The 17,503-nt window shown below is 37.5% G+C and overlaps 1 protein-coding gene across 26 annotated transcripts in view; it reads left to right on the top strand.

The window, feature by feature from the left end:
- Window positions 1-17,503, top strand: part of ADGRL2 (adhesion G protein-coupled receptor L2) — a 384,708-nt gene that overhangs the window by 344,516 nt on the left and 22,689 nt on the right. For 18 of the 26 annotated variants that reach the window (XM_042030361.1, XM_042030366.1, XM_042030364.1 and 15 more), the window contains 10 exons: window positions 3,420-3,716; window positions 4,258-4,361; window positions 5,199-5,384; window positions 7,026-7,064; window positions 9,944-10,127; window positions 12,013-12,135; window positions 12,396-12,601; window positions 13,686-13,859; window positions 14,895-15,104; window positions 16,072-16,292. In XM_042030361.1, coding sequence (XP_041886295.1) covers window positions 3,420-3,716; window positions 4,258-4,361; window positions 5,199-5,384; window positions 7,026-7,064; window positions 9,944-10,127; window positions 12,013-12,135; window positions 12,396-12,601; window positions 13,686-13,859; window positions 14,895-15,104; window positions 16,072-16,292 — 1,744 coding nt within the window. The remainder of the gene's footprint in view (window positions 1-3,419; window positions 3,717-4,257; window positions 4,362-5,198; window positions 5,385-7,025; window positions 7,065-9,943; window positions 10,128-12,012; window positions 12,136-12,395; window positions 12,602-13,685; window positions 13,860-14,894; window positions 15,105-16,071; window positions 16,293-17,503) is intronic. The other 8 variants (XM_042030367.1, XM_042030387.1, XM_042030373.1 and 5 more) reach the window with 1 other exon arrangement.

Here is a 17,503-nt window from a genome sequence, read left to right as displayed (position 1 = left end):
GAAAACAGGTACAGAGCAGTAATAAGCAGAAGGCAGGAAAACTGTGATCTGCACTGGTTTCTGATCCCTGTTGCTTTACATAGCTTCTCCATGTATGACCCCTTTTGAGAATAAAGGTGGGCACATAGATTTTCATGTGTCCGAATAAATTGAAATACCTATAACAACATACATTTAACTGAAAAATCCATGCAGCTGATTTCTCAAATGACCTGGATTCCAGAGGTGAGAATGAAACCATTAGTATTTTCAGAAGTGGCACATCATCTGGGCATTTTAACACAATTGTAAATCTAAGGTCAGAGTTGTATTTTAGGCAGGGATATTTTTGATTTAGCTTGGTTTAGGTTTTTTTTAAAAGCTTGTTTCATGCCTGCTTAGAATAAAAACCTGTTGGCAAGGAATACTAGATAGCTTGTGGGCCTTCTCTAAATCTGCTCTTCACTGTCAGTTGGGGAAAGAAAGTTACTATTCCCCTGCTGTCCTACAGCAATTAAGTTTTTTATAGACATCACACTGTTAAACAGGTGTTAAGTTTTACTCCAGTGGTGTCTTCATTTTTAGTAACAGATAGGATACATAACTGTTTAAATCAGCTGCTAAGAACTGCATGAAACAAATGTAAATTAATTATGCCTCAGTTTGAGTCTTTGGGTTTACTTCTTACTGCTCTTTTCTCTTACTTTCTTAATTTTAATAAGACTGTCTTCAACTGATAATAAGAAGCACCTATTCTTAATAAAAAAAGGAGGCAAAAGAGGTTTCGGTTTTCTCCTCAGCATATCAAGCCTAGTCAAAAAGTCAAAATAGAATCTTGCATTGTAAAAGTGGCTTTTTTGGAGTTGGACAAAAACTACATATCTTCACCCTACTGCTTAGAACAATAGGTTAATAACCTTGACATGGAGTTTGTTTTTCTCAGTTGCAGCCTATTAATCATCACTGCCATTATCTTATACTGGCAAAGTGCTCTGCAAGGCAGTGCATGGGAGCCCGCATATGCCACCACCCTCAGCTTTCAGAACGAGACACATCAGGTGGTGGCAGCTGTCATGTGTCTTCTTGCAGCTCAGGAGAATGGCCAAGCAGATTAAGTTTGCACAGGTCATTAAAGACAAAATGACCTGCCTTCTACAAGCTAGATATATTCCTTGATGTGTTGAGTTGTTTCTTACTTTTCAACCACCTTCTTTCCCAGACTTCCAGCACTGTCTGAAGTTTCCTGGTGCAGTCTTAAATATGCTGACTTCTTTTTTAAAATTTGATTAAAAAGAAAAGCTCTTAGAAGTTGTCTGCAATTTTTTTCAGTTTTTTGAGAGAGGTGGTTTAAAGTCTTTCTCCTACAATGTGGGATTACTAATATATTTCTAAGTATGTAGTACTACCGTGCTATGCAGGTCATTTTTGAATCATAGGTGATAGGCTTTGAAATTGATTTTAATGGATAGCACGAAAATTGTACTAACTAAAGTTGTGTAACGACAGCAGAATTATTTTAACTCAGGGTGCAACACCAAATATTTTCTGAAAATTGTTCCCCCACTGCTGAATTTCAAAGTGGTTTTGCGAATTCTAACAGTGATATTTTGCTCCTGAGACAAAACTGTCCTAAACATGACAGGGTTTGAGTAGTAATTGCAATAATGCTAATACATATTTTGATGATTAAATATATATTAATTAGCAGAGTGTATTAGGGGATGGATTGTAATAATTGGTTGTCCCCTGCATCATTTTTCATCCCCACGAGCTCCCTCTTCCCAAGGACCTGATTCAGCAGGCCTTGTTTGACACTTGTGCAAATGATTGCAAATGCTTTTGACAAATGTTAATTGGGGAAGCACTAGAAGGCTGGATGCACTGTAATCAAAACAAAATTAGAGAAGTTTCACAAGATGTCAGGCAAGCACTTGCAGGACAGATCTGAGGGTTTCAATAGTAGCTGGCTATATCACAAGTTCAGCACAATTACACAGGCTCTGCAGAAGTTCCTCATTTGTGAGCAGGAGAGGGATGAAAAGCAGATATCTGCCTTTAGTCTTGAAAAACAGATCATGATGCTCGAAAACTCCACCCTAACTTCATGTGAAAATAAAAAGATAAATTAATATTTTAAACCTCTTAATATAAATGAAACATAATTGAGAAAGGGTTTTGAGAAAATTATTTGCTGAACTACTGAAGTTTAATATTATTCAAAACACTAACTTACAAAACAACTGCTGAAAAAAGTGAGACTGCTCTTTTTTTGGTTTTATTTTATATATGATTTAATTTAGAGAAGCTTTATTTTCCAGTAAGTCAGAGTTCAAGGGCCTAGCAGAACAAGAAAAAAAGTGGAAGAAAAATGCAAAAAATACTTTTCATGAGCATATTTGTTCTCAGCACAACGATCTGTACTTTTCTGTGCCTGTGAAGCATTTTGAACACTAATGAAGATTTGGAAATAATGATAACTGTTGCAGTTACTTTGCTCACTTGCATTGTTTCTCAATATACATGTGAAGGTGTTGCACAGGCATTCCAGACTCCACTAGTATTAACTTTTACTATCTCTCCAAAGCTTGAAAACCCTGGCATGGCTTGGGCTGTACCTCAGCAGCTCCAGCCATGAGTTCCTGCTGTGGGTCAGTGCAGGAGCGGCTGCACATCCTGAGCTGGAGTGATTTGGCCTCAGCCTGTCCTGGTGTTTCATAAAAGAGGAAACCTCAGTCTTTGCCATGGGCTTGTATGAGTTGTGTCTTCATACCTGCTTTATCAAAAAAGGATGTTAAGGCCCCAGATGTTCAAAGAGGAGAACAACACGTACCTGCTGGGTGCAGCCTCTGTTTGGAGCTAATCAGGCGTGCTGCAGTTCTCTCAAGCAGAATGACTGCTGGGTAGGAAGATGTTATCATAATTATTGCCCTGGAAGGTGTGTACTGGGTGACTTGAAGTTTTGGGGTCTGTTTTTCAAAAATGGTGTCGTTAGTTACAGCCCACTGCCTTTGTTGTTAAAGCTGGACTACATTTTTCATGGCACACTGATTCAAATTATTCTGTCTATTGAGTTGTTCCTGCTGCAAATGTGATTAAGTAATCTTTAATTGCTTTGAGCGTGTTTGTTATGTACTGATAACTCACTAGTATGCCTTTAAGCTTTTAGAAATGTAACTATCAATTTTTATTACAGAAGAGATTATTTGGAGAATGTGCTGAAACGTCGTAACAGTGTGAGCTGGGAATAAAAAAAAACACCCAAAAAAAGTCAGTCAAAGTTATATCTTAAACACCCAGAATAGCAATGAGTAATATTAAGATAAAGGAAAGGAGACACCAGAGAATCCTTTAAAGCTGCATAAATAAGTTTTAAATAACTATTCTTATATATAATTCTGAAGTAATTTACTTTGTTATTACTCTGATTTTTCCCTGTGCAGTGCCTACCACAGCAGTGACAATAACTTCTTCAGCAGAGCTTTACAAAACCACAGTGTCAACGACTAGCACTACGTCACAGAAAGGTCCTGTAAGCACAACATTAGCTGGAGGAGCAAAGGAAGGAAGCAGAGGACCCAAACCACCGCCACCAGTTTCCACAACCAAAATTCCTCCTGTGACAAGTTTTTTCCCTTTGCCAGAGAGATTCTGTGAACCGACTGAGGCCAGGGGGATTAGCTGGCCCCAAACACAAAGAGGAATGATGGTCGAACGCCCTTGTCCCAAAGGAACACGAGGTATTGCCTTTAAAAATATATCTTGATTTCAAGCACACATTTCAAAAATAATGTGCAGCACTCTCATGAGGAATATTTTTTTAATCTCAGGCTGTCACATGATTTTTTGTTACCCAGAGAATGCAGTATCTACAGGCAATGGTCAAGTTATAATCTGCAAACGTCACTTGAGCGTAGCCACAGAATTACCTTGCGCTTGCACTTTTGAGAATCCAGGTCAAATTTTAGGGCATTGCTTGAGGACTATTGTGAAATATGCTTACAGCTGCCATTCTCATTATGAACTCCCCTCTGGATGAGCTCCAGGAAAAATCAAGGGCTTTTTGTTTATTTGCAGAAAACGTCTGGTACTTTTCACTGACTTTTTTTATTGCTCTTTGTAATCTACATTATTTCCTTAAATTTTTGTCAATTATTGTCAAGTACTACCATTAGCAGCATTCAGAATTTAATGTTGTTTAGGAGGACAGTGAAGCCAATTTCCTGAATGCATGCAGAAAAATGGTTTCCATTTCACTGTAGTTTTCTACATCTGTTGTAGGAACTGCCTCGTATCTCTGCGTTGTCTTAACGGGAATGTGGAACCCCAAAGGCCCTGATCTTAGCAACTGTACCTCACACTGGGTAAATCAGCTGGCTCAGAAGGTTGGTTGAAACCTTTTAATCTGGCGTACACTGGTGATTAAGGATTTTAACTCTGAGCATTAATAATTCAGTTTGTTGAAACTGTCCTTATTACTCTGTGTTCATTAAAAGTAGAAAGATTTATGTGTACTCCATGTGCAAAGCACTGGCCAACAGTTTGGTTCTTATGTGTGTTTTAGAATGCCCTCTTGAAATTCTTCTGTTGAATTTGTGATTACATGTTCTCATCACTATTTAAAACAAAGTGGCTTTGCTTGTTTTCAAAGAGCGAGAGCAATACTTGCTTAAAAAATCAAATGCTATAAATCACACAGCAAAACCTGTGCTTTATGGCAAGGGTTTTTTTTTTCAGTAAAAATTACACTGTAATAAATAGATTTTTGTCAATGAGTGCATTGATAACAGTGGATTAGAGCACAGAACCACTTTCTGTGTTTTCCTTCCCTACTGAGATTTAAAAAGTTTATGAAAACTGGATAATTTGTTGTCAGTACAAGGCTACTTGACTTTCAAATGCCTCAATCACTGGTATGAACAGATTTCTTACTGTCTGATAATGGCAGTAAAATAAAAGTGAGGATGAATAGAAGATCGAGCCCAAAAGTCCCGCTCAGATTTCTGGTTTTGATGGCTGTTAAGAACTGCTTTTGTGTGTCACGGATCTAAGAACCTTTAATCTTCTGAGATAAAGAGAATGTTATTGGTCTCAATTAGTTACAGATTTCAATATATGTGCAAATGGTTATTTCACCACAACAAAGGTACACAGGGAATTGGAATTAGGAGCCCCAAGCAGAACAAGGGACCCTGCTGAGATAATATAAACTGTCATTTCAGATCAGAAGTGGAGAAAATGCTGCTAGTCTGGCCAATGAGCTGGCTAAACACACCAAAGGACCAGTCTTTGCTGGCGATGTTAGTTCATCAGTAAGGCTGATGGAACAGCTCGTGGACATTTTAGATGCGCAGCTTCAGGAACTACGGCCCAGTGAAAAAGACTCTGCTGGAAGGAGTTATAACAAGGTACACATCTCTCATTACCTCCTCCTGCTGGGATAACAATTGCTCTTGGGTTTTGTATTTTTTCCCTTTCAGAAATATTAATCTATACTTTTTTCCTGCATGTGTATAGTTCTGGAATAAGCATATGAGAGAAAACAGCAGTAAATACACAGCGGAAAGTTGTAATTACCTTCTTTAGGGAATAAGATATAATTCACAATAGCTGACTGGTCCTAAAATACATAGCTGTGTCCCATATTAAAATCTGGAATGCATTATAACTAGTGTGAGGGAAATGAGTATTAGCTCTCAAAAATTCTGTAACAATTCACCATGTTTATCCAGTGATCCTTTTAACCCTGAACATGTAATAAAATCAGTGGGATTCCGCATAGGTGTAGGGTTTTATTTTAATCAAACTTCCTGCAGAATAATAGCACTTTCTTAGACTTCTAAAGACACCAACATGACTTATAATTGATCTTTATAAAAATGCCTTACTACACATATCTAAAACGTGAACTAATGTTTTCTCTGGAAACATGTTCCAAGAAACATTTCGGAGAAAATGTGTCTTTGTGGTTTAAATACAAATTACAGTGTTATTACCTTTCCTCTTTTTCTCAGAGGAAATTCTGTGTTTCTCAGCCTCTTCCTTGCGTCAGCCTAGTCAGCAAGCCACAGACAAAATATTTTTTCATCCTCCTTTAGAGAGAGAGATCCATGCACTTCTCTGTTATTTTGGCAATAGTTTTATTTACAGTCCCTAGCTGCCCTTAAAATAGTTTCCCCAGAGACAGATCAAGTGCCCACACACAGATATTTTCCTTCGACCTTTTCGTACAAATCCCACCATTTGGGCAAAAGATATCTAGACACCTGAATCTAGACAACCTTTGTTGCTGTGCTGCTTTTGGCTGGGGTAGAGTTAATTTTCTTCACAGTGGCTCGTGTGGGGCTACGTTTCAGATTTGTGCTGAAATATACCTTTGATATCTTTGATAATATAAAGATGTTTTTGTTAATGCTGAGCAGCACTTTCACAGCATCAAGGCCTTTTCTTCTTTTCATACTGCCAAACTGACAAGGAATTTGGGAGTGCATGGGAACACAGCTGAGTCCACCTGACCAAAGGGGTATTCCAGACCATGTGACATCATACTCAGCATATAAAGCTGGTGGAAATTAGGAAGAAGTGGGGGACTTTGGAGTAATGGTGTTTGTCTTCCCAAGTAACCATTACATGTGATGGAGCTTGGCTTTCCTGGGAATGGCTGAACACCTGCTTGCCCATGGGAAGCAGTGAATTAATTCCCTGGTTTATTTTGTTTTCATGCGCGGCTTTTGTTTCACCTATTGAACTGTGTTTATATCAACTCATGGATTTTCTCAGTTTTACCCTTGTGATTCTTTCCCCAATCCTGCTGGTGAGCAAATGAGCAAGCGGCTGTGTGGTATTTGGTTGCCAGCTGGGCTTAAACCACAGTTGGGAAAAAACATTTCCTGTGTGATGTTTTTTTGTAGTCATCGTGGACAGAAACTAGATTAATGTCCAGGGTATCATTCAGAATCGGGATTTGAAACACCAGAGTATTTTTTTTCTCTTTCTGAAGTTTTCCAGAATCTTTCTAACTTCTGATTTTCTTTTTCCTTATTAAAAAGCTCCAAAAACGAGAGAAGACGTGCAGGGCTTACCTTAAGGTATATCTCCTGTGCTGTCACCCTGCTTTCTCCCTGCTTCAGCAACCTGCCACGCTTTATCATCTTGCTGCATGATCCTATGTATTTCAGTCTTTGATAAATGTGTATTGTGCCCCATATCAACTTTACAAATGTTGGCTTTGCACAGGTATAACACTCAGAAAAAAAAAATTAAGATCAAAGTTCATACCTCTTGTACCTTAACTTGTTCAAAACTAAAAGAGCAGAAAGGATTATTATCTGAATTGGAAGTAACATCTCTCTTGTAATAAAATTTTGGGTAGGGGAAAAAAGATGGCAACTCAAAGAAATTACTTCAGCTTGGTAGAATTTTATATCAAAGACTGTTTAGAGTTAGTTTGCTTGCGTGAAAAATGTACATTATATAGCTTGCTTTGTGTGTATTCTTATGCCTAGTAAAATCACTCTTTCTTACAGTTTTAAGAATTGTTACAATTCAGTGACTTGAGGATACAAAGCAAAGAAAACATTTCTCTAACTTCGCTAGTAAAATGTCTGGCATGTGTCCCATTAACCAGGCTATACAGAAGGCGTGTAACACATTGCTGCCTGATTTCCAGTTCCTTTCATCAGCTGTAGAATGGTTGCCTACAGTGGCCAGCTCCTTTTCTGCAGTACAATGCCAGCAATGCCACCTCACTCCTATGAAGGGGAGAAAAAAGTCCTTGAACAGACATGCCTGGCTCTGAAAGAGTTTACTGCACATTTTTTCAAAACTTCTCTTAACATACTGATTTTGACTTGTACCCTCTGAGATGAAATGTAAGAATTATTTTTGGAAAGAATTTTGAAATACTTTACAACACAATAAAACAATTCACACTCTTACTGAAAAGTGATTTCTCTGTACAGGGCACTTCTGTCTTTTATCCTAAAGCCCTGAAATGGATGGGAGATGTCCAGTTATACAGAAATTTGGAAAAAAGAGACAAATATGTGGAAAGAAATTAATTTCTCTAATAATAATAACAATTGTAATAGGTTATTAGAATTTTTTTTTACCAGTAAAGGGTAATCCAGCAGATATGGTTTGAGTAGAGTGGGTTTTTCTGCTTCCTTTTTGTTGCTAAATAGGATCATAAGAAGAGCGGTAACGGGGCTCCTCCAACAGCTGTGTCACAGGGGCTGTGGGGTTTTCCCACCCATTTGCCTCTGTCTGAGAGGAGAAGTGCTTCAGAAATATTAATGGACTGGTGATGACTTTCCACAAGGAAAATGCAGAGTTAGGTTATCCCATAATAAATGAAAAGCATGTCGTATCAATGAATGCATACCGTCAGCGCTATATGGCAATACATGAGAAACCAGAGCAGAACCTTAATTTCCAACTGGTGTCATTTTCTGTAGGTCTCAAATGGGCTTCTCTGCTTAGATAAGACTAATAAACCTCTTGAAATTACAAATCAAAAGCTGACTTACACTATGCAAATGAAGCAAGTTCCCACTTTGTGACAGAGGATTCATTTGTACCTCAGATTAGAGGCTCCAATCTGTATTTCTTAGTGACTAATGAATCTGGCCTCTGCAGACCAATTTCTGTTCCACTCCAGTTAATGGCTGCAGCAGTATCAGTGTGAGCATTTTGACTATTCTGTCTCCCATTAGAGAAAGAAAAAAGGCTTTAATGCCACTTCGAAGTGCCTTCCACCTGCCAGGAAGGTCGTGGTGGCTCACAATGCAGACAGAAAGAGGATATTAAAATGGATTAGGCTAATTAATCTTGCTCTGACAATAGCCTTGACCAAGTTTTCCTATTCGTTTGCACAATATAGTATTCCAGACTGACATCTTTCTGTTTGTATGATGTGTTCTGTTTCCATTTCCAATGCTTTTAAATTGATCAAACAAATTATATATATGCTTAATGACACATTAGGAGCAGGTAAATGGGACAGAGTAAACAGGGTGTTACAGCAGTGCCTGGTGTACTCAGTGCACAGCATACTCAGTGCACACCGTTATGCATTAATGTAAAAGCCTGCCTTCAATTGATTAACTGATTACTCTGATTGGATTATTTTGTAAAATAACGTAATCATGTCACTGAATTCTTCTTCTTCCTTATTATTGTTACCTTATATGCAGCTCAGTGAAGCTTAAAACATGATGATAGAGTTGTTACAAGTAAAAATTTTTAAAATACCAGCTTTTATTCAGCTTTATAGTTTTGCCGTCACTGAGAACAGGGACGGTCAGTGGACATCTTGTTTGCTTTATTGATTTCCTTTTGTAACTGACCTTTGTGCAGGAATGGGAGTTGGTAATCCTTCTAAGTATCTATGAACAGGTACAGGAACAGGAGGGGGAGTGAGAGTAGCCAGGGCTAATTTATATCCACTGAGTCAGCTTCATTTCGTGCCTCCTGTAATAAAGAAGGCAGTTTGTCATAGACAAGTAGTTTATAGTGCTGTGGCTGCACTGGCAGGGCTCAGTTCCCAGAGGAGTATTATCATCATTTTAGCCTAAACTGCAGAGTGCTAATTTTGGCATTAGTATTTTTAAATCGAATTTATACATTTTGACATTAAGATGAAAGCTTCAGGCAAGACTTCTGGCATTTATTTTTACATTTTTCAGCACATTAATAATACCATGCTTATATCTGATACAAAACAAGTCAAATTTGCATGTTTACCGCTTAGAGACCACACAGTGCTAGTGGCTAGCTGCGCTTCTATTCATGCTAATCCAACAAGAGGATGGAAAATATTTTAATGTTGAAAATAGTGTTCTAGTGCCATTAAATCACAGTAAATCATTCTGACAGTTAAGTATTATAATTGTTGCCATAGAACATTGGAAATTTTCCCCAGCTGCCTAGGGCTTCAGACCTAATGATAGTTTTCTAATGAATGCAGGCAGTTGTGGATACAGTGGACAACTTGCTCAGGCCTGAAGCTCTGGAGTCCTGGAAGGACATGAATTCTTCAGAGCAAGCCCACGCAGCAACAATGTTACTTGATACATTAGAAGAAGGGGCTTTTGTCTTGGCTGATAATCTTGTAGAACCAAGTAGAGTCTCAATGCCCACAGAAAATATTGGTAAGTAAACTTCTTTTCAAGCATAAGTTAAAGTGCTGTGTATTGCTTTACACAAAAGGAGGAAAGGATACTCCAGATAGCGACATACTTTCTGAAGGCTGAGCTGTGCAACGTTTGATGGAAAGGTGAGCGCTCCAAAGTGGGGAAAACACACCTTTCTTGTTTGGTTCTTTGAAATTAGCCTTATTCTTTAGTGTCATTAGTACGGTAAAAAATGGAAAGTAGTTGATGTTGCAAAGTTGATTTATCACTGAAAAATCATTAGCAGAATGTATGGATATGAAGAGTACTTAAAAGGCAGGGTATGGGTTTTTTAGAGGTAACTGCTTTCTGTAGAGCTGCAGAAAATACTTTTCTGTTAAATGCAAACTGTTCCTGATGAATTTAAATTTCCTTTTTGCAATGCACTGTGCCAGTTAAATATTTTAGGCACTCAGTGTAGGCCAAATGTTTATATTAAACATGACTGCCTTCAGGTGAAAATGTGTTCAGTGAACTACATCTCCCATAATGCAGAATAGCTATGCTCCAGAGACTGCAGAATAGCTGGAGATAGTTGGAGCGTAATTTAGAATTTAAGTGGTGACAGAGAAATGAAGGGGTTTGGTATTAGAGATGTGCAAATATTGTTGCGAAGGATGTGTTAAAGCAAAAATCATTGCTATGCATAAAATTAAAATTCCTTTGACTTCTTACAGAGATTAATGTAGTCTCAGTGAGGTACAAGGAACCTGAAAGTCTGCTAATATGCAGAGTACAAAGATAGAGACTTGGAATAGACTGCAGAAATGAGACTTTTCACGTTTCAGTGTCTGCATATTTGTAACTGTAGAAGATGATTCTGCCTGGTTTTTAATTGAGTAGGAAGATACTGGGAAAGTATGGGGAAAAGTCTTACAGTCTGTTATCAAAGGAACTGCACCAGTTGTTTTGAAGGAATGTGGGTAGAATCATAGGTCTGCCTCGGGATGTACACAAGCAGTTCCATGGAGCCGACTAGACTCTGAATATTACTTCTTGTGATAAGCTGTCTTCATGTCATAATAACGCTTTCCTGATGCCATGCAAGACTGAATTCCTGGTGCACATATATATGTATGGCTTGGAGAAAGAGAAGGCATTTCCTAATTTCATACCTTTTGTCAGTCTATAGTTCAGACCTGCAGCTAGTCTGGTTTAATATAACACAGATTTTGTCAGCCAATTGTCCACTCTCACCTATATGATTTTATCTATCCCAGGAAATCCAGCATTCAGTGGTAATCCCATGAAAGTTTCCCAATATACACTGTGTTATAAAAGTAATGCTTAAGGATGGCTGAGTGGCATCTGATTTTCCAATTTGAATGTTTCTTAGCAGAGCTAATAAAATGGTTTCCTATAAATATACAGAATTAGATTTAGGAAAAAATCAGAAATAATTTTTAGCTGTGTATACTGATTTAGCTAAATACATGGCATACCACTTAGGTATTTTTTGCTGACTGTTTAAAAAACTTTATATCTAAATCAATACTTAAAGTTCTAAATTTGTCAGCAGAGGATACTGCATAGACATTAAGATCTTCAAAACTAGCATTTTACTGCAACACGTGTGGTATCTTTAAGTGGATGTTTTGTGGGCACAAATTTGAACAAGGTTTGATGTCGTTATCACTACTGGAGTGCTGTCATTTTAGCAGTGTGCACTAGATTTAGTTAAAGAAGCTAAGTCTGTATGATTGAAGCATGCAGTACAAATCTGCCTTACAGACAGCCATGTGAGAAAACTAAATAAAGACTGGGGGGAAAGATTGTCGTCTGGCATATTGTAATCTGGCCAAGAGACTTTCTCTGCATTCTCCTTTTTTAACGCTTCTTTTTTTTTTCTCTCTGGTCTGCTCAGTTTTGGATGTTGCAGTGCTCTCTACTGAGGGCCAGGTGCAGGACTTGAGATTTCCTCAGGCTGGTAAAGGAGGCAACTGGATTCAGCTCTCTGCACGCACCATGAAACAGAACAGCAGGAACGGTGAGCCTCGGGCACGGAGCAGTGGAACACCATTAACTTTTATAAAACCTACATTACCTGGTTAAAACATCAAAACAAAACACAACAAAGCTGCTCTGTGGCTTTTTCTAGATTATCATGGGTACCTGGTCGTTTTTCTTCAAATCCATAGCCTGAAAATACCTCTCAGTTTACTGATGCTTGATTGTCAATATAGCACAGGTTGCTGTCTTTCTGTAGACCTCTGTGGCGTGATGATGGGCTTTTTTTTTCTTTTGTAGGGTTAGCAAAACTGGTTTTCATTATTTACAAAAGTTTGGGTCGTTTCCTCAGTACTGAAAATGCAACCATAAAGTTAGGCAGTGACTTGGCGGGGCGGAACAGCACAATCGCCGTCAACTCCCACGTCATCGCGGCCTCCATCAACAAGGAGTCGAGCCGGGTGTACCTGACTGATCCCGTGCATTTCACACTGGAGCACATTGATGTGAGTTATGCTAATGAATTAATGGGAAGGTCATAAAATCAGCAGGAGAGAAAAGCAATGCAGAAAAATAACCTTTTTTTTTCCATTTGAATTTTAAATGTTGGACTAGGTCAGAGACACAAGTTAAGTCTATGAACATAAAATTAAATGAGCCTGGTTCAGTGATTATTAGAACTTAAGTGTATTCTTAATGAAAGCTAATTCAGTCATCAGCATGAAAATGTAAATGACTAATTTGTTTCTAACTGAAAATTAACTCTTACCTTAGTAGAAGGGTAGAAAATAACTGTTAAGATTCTTGATGGTTTGATGTAGTAAGTTTTATTGACACTTTTTTTTATACATTAATTTTGGACCAAATTATGGAAACCTATACAAATTGTTTAAATTTCATTTATTCAGCAAAGAATAAAGTATGGTATCTTGGTTTGTTTTACTTTAAATTTATGTATATTTTCTTCATGGTATTTTATTTGATGTGCTTCTTTGGTCTTAAGTTTGGCCCTTTCTCTTTTCATGTCTCAATGTGGGGAAAGTAAACAATCACTACTGTGATAACAAAAATATGGTTAGATTTTCCTCTCATTTTGCCTGTTTTTATAAATCTGGTTGGATTGATTTTCATCAAAGGAGATAGGCATTGAAGAGTGAACTTTTTTGTGATATCTGTTCACATGACTTTGGCCTGACCAAAGGTGAGAATCAAAGGAAAAAAATCCTATTTTTAAATTGTCAATTACAGGAAAAAAATATCTTCAGAATAAATTCACAGTCCTAACTTTCCAGAAAGCAAAAATAGCTATAATGTACCGTCCATGCATAAAATCGTAAGATGGTAATTGTAATTGTTTAAAATTGGGTCTACAGTAATTGAGACTACACTTCAGAGTGCTTCGGACTATAAAGTCCCTTTTAAACTAGATGTCTTCCCTGTGCAACACAGTCCACAATTTTGCTGATGAAAAACTTTATTGTCCGAAACATGCAAAGTTTAATCTGAATTACCCTTTACACATATTAAACGATTGTTACTGCCATCTTAGTGTGTAAAATCCTCATTTTGTGTTATCCTTTTATCTCCCAGCCTGACAATTATTTCAATGCAAATTGTTCCTTCTGGAACTACTCAGAGAGGACTATGATGGGATACTGGTCAACTCAAGGCTGCAAACTGGTTGACACAAATAAAACTCATACAACGTGTGCTTGCAGTCACCTCACCAACTTTGCAATTCTTATGGCTCGTCGGGAAATTGTGGTAGGTAACGATGTTTCCAGCCATCAGCAGGGAACAAACTTAAAAGACTCAGCTTTAAATTTTTACCAAGATCCAAAATTGCTGAAGTTTCTTTAGTATTTATAGCTCCTACCCACTCTTTCCTAAGCAATTTGCTTTCTGTAGCACTTTTCTTCCTCATCCATAAAGTTGCAAGCAAAATAACAGGGGAAAAAAATAACAAGGAAGGACAAGAGTTTTCTACAAGCCATATTTTAAAGTTACTGACCAACCTTACAACTGTTTTATCGACTCTCCCTCAGTACAGATGGAGGGTATCTGTAGAAACAGCTGTGGCTGCTGTTCCCTGGAAGCACAAGTGCCAGCTCTCCTTAAAGAGGAAGGTCAAGGAACTTCCATACTGGTTGTTTAAACACCTCTTCATAGTCAGAAATTTTGTTGTCTATTTAAAACACTTCCTGGATATCAGGGGGCCCAGACCATGCAATATTTGCAGGGATATGGGACTTCTCATAAAGCCATTGTATTCAAAAAGGTTGCTGCAAAGAACCGAAGTAAGGAACCTCCTTTAGCTAAATATGAGATTGAAGCCGGAATCACACGTGCAGCATATTCTGCATTTTGTCCTGATCTGTGTGTAAAACATTGCTTTCTTCTCTGCTGTGGAGTTGCAGGTCTGTAGGAAAGAACATGTGCCCTCATAGGAAGTCCCAGGGAAAGCTCTCCTCTCTCTTTGGATCAGTCTAGTGGTACCTTAAAAATGTTATGTTTCTCTGCTCGTATTTCCAACCAGTCTCCAGTAAGCCATAGGAAAAGTAAAAATGCTATCTAATCTAGATAAAATAGTCACATTTTTCTCTCAGACCTTCCTCCTCTTCTACTTATCCTGATCTTGCTCTTCTGGGAAGCTGACATGAGACTGAGAAATTACTGAGTACATTTTGCCCATCTCATGTAATGAACAAGTAACTTTTCTGGATGCTACCTGTGAAAATAGGTTTTTGTTTATACTCATAAAGAGTCATATTAATTTTCTCCATTCTTGGTTATTTCTAGTACAAAGATGGAGTGCACGAATTGCTCCTCACTGTCATCACCTGGGTGGGAATTGTCATCTCTCTTGTTTGCCTGGCCATCTGCATCTTCACATTCTGTTTTTTCCGTGGCCTGCAAAGTGATCGTAACACTATTCACAAGAACCTTTGTATCAACCTATTCATTGCTGAGTTCATTTTCCTAATAGGCATCGATAAGACAGAGTACAAGGTAAGTTTTCTCTCTGTGTACTGATCTTGTTCTCTGAAATGACTGTTTGAAACAGATTTGAATTAAAACATGATAACACTGACAAGTTTTCAGCATTCTAACACAGCAAGGCTGAAATAAAAGCTCAGCATGAAAATAAGATAGATGTATTCATACATAGTATTTATATCCATCCAAAATATGCTTTTCATTTTCAGTTGAGAAACACTGACTATTAACAAAGCAGGTGGTTAGACTTTTGAAAAAGGAGATGAAATTGAATGTTGACTATTAGGAACATATATGTTTCCTATACATATTCAAATGTCTTAACAGCTATTGACTACATTTATATATATATTAGTACAAAGCCTTTTCTATTTGTATACACATTTTTTACACTTCACATTCAAGCAGGTATTTTGGTAGTATTGGTAAAATTAATTCTGATGTGATTCATTGGATTGAAATTTAATAATCTAGCGTAGTTTCATCCAGAATTTGACCAATGGGGAGAGAATCCAAATTGATTTCTGTTACAACAGTAGAAATTTCCAAATTACAGCAGACAAAAATGACTGGGCAGACATTTAATAATTTTAAATAAGTAGTATCACATTATGCATAGAGAGCCAACTGTTCGTGTCTAGGATTATCTAAACTGTAAGTCCTAAAACCATACCAGTTTCAAAATTAAAAAGTTGCTTATAAAATTAAAAAGTCCACTCTGTAATTGATCATTGGGAGATGAGGGTGCAATTTCCTTATCTTCATTCACACTGTTCAGCTAATTCATTTTCTCTAGCTACTGAGCACATATTAGTGTTTTTAAATGTTCAGAGTATGTTTTGAGGTAGGAAAAATGCTCCTGAATTTGTGAAGGATTTCTAATAGAACTATCTGCTGTTTTCTTGCACACTGATCAGTTGGAGAGGTAATGATGTGAAGGTTTTGTGGTTTACATTTCCATCTCTCTCTTTCTTTGCAGATTGCATGTCCGGTTTTTGCAGGTCTCTTACACTTTTTCTTCCTGGCAGCCTTTGCCTGGATGTGTCTAGAAGGAGTGCAGCTTTATCTAATGTTAGTAGAAGTATTTGAAAGTGAATATTCTAGAAAGAAGTACTATTATGTTGCTGGCTACCTCTTCCCTGCTACAGTAGTGGGTGTTTCAGCAGCTATTGACTATAAGAGCTACGGAACAGAGAAAGCGTAAGTAATTGCAAGTGACCTGAGTGTTTTTCAAGTGAATAATTTTTGAAAGCCTATTAGCTGTCAGAGGGTCCCTGACAGACTAAAATACCATCTGAAAGCTTTATTGGTAAGAGAATGGCAATGCTGTGCACAAATTACAATCAAGTCTTTTGTAATTCTCTAGGTTCAGGGGATTTGTACTCTAGAGAGACCGATTCTAAATTATGGTCTTTCTTTTAACACAGAAGATTGACCTGAAACAAATTGAAAAAGTAAATAACTTCTTGTCCTCAGATGTATATTAAGCAAAATTTCCGAACTTAAAGTATCTGACAAGCTTAACCACCCAGTTTTAAGCTAATGCTTCATTAGGTCTCTTTGTTCAGCTGCCCCTCTGGCTAGCTCTCAGCCTGAATTATGGCAGTACAATATTCCAACCTCTATGTTTTATTTTAATAGTATTTTATCAGACGAGTAGAGTGGGATTAAAATTAGCCACTGCCTTTTATTTACAAAAATACAGATATATATAGGAAGTGACAGAAGGTAGACAGAAAACATTTCTGAGGATTTGAGTTGCTGGAGGCATGAATTTGCCTTTCAGTAGTGTTTATTTGTCCTTTGATGAAATTAGTTACAGAACGGGAAGATACTGTTGACTACAAGAAAGCTGCTTGATTTTGCTACTGATGAAAGACAAATAAGAGAATTCAGCAGGGAACTGGGCTGTATGAAAAATGAATTGCTAAGTGAAGTTTGCCCTAACAGGTTTACACATCATTTAGTCTGGTATCTTACGTATTCTTTTTCTACTGTTCAACTCCCAGATGGGGCATGTTATTTATACCATATTGTTTTTCAGCAAAACATGGCATCTGAACATTTTCTGTCTCATATTCTTCAGGAGTGAGCACTTCACATATGATATAAAGTTAAAAGCAGATTTTGAAGATCACATGGGAAGCCTGCAAAAAATAGTTACTGATGTTAATTTCATTAGTCCATGATAGCACCTGTCACCAAACCTTTTGACTGAAAGGAGACCTTGTTTTGGTTTTGTTTCTCCTTACGTTAGTTATTCCTGCTGATGTAGTTTCAGGTTCAGTCATATTGTTATACAAGGTTCATCAGAAGAGTTTCAGGTTAGGTATTGTCCATGGAATAAGTGATACTGGGCAATGTTCATAATTGTTTATTGGCAAAATGTTACCTTAAGAAGTATTTTCGCA

Source organism: Corvus kubaryi, unplaced genomic scaffold, assembly GCF_017639235.1.
Source record: "Corvus kubaryi isolate FWS band 111438036 unplaced genomic scaffold, C.kubaryi_AGA036_p1.0 37334, whole genome shotgun sequence".
Taxonomy (NCBI): domain Eukaryota; kingdom Metazoa; phylum Chordata; class Aves; order Passeriformes; family Corvidae; genus Corvus; species Corvus kubaryi.
The sequence above is the reverse complement of the archived record's forward strand: the minus strand, read 5'-3'. Positions and strand labels throughout refer to the sequence as shown.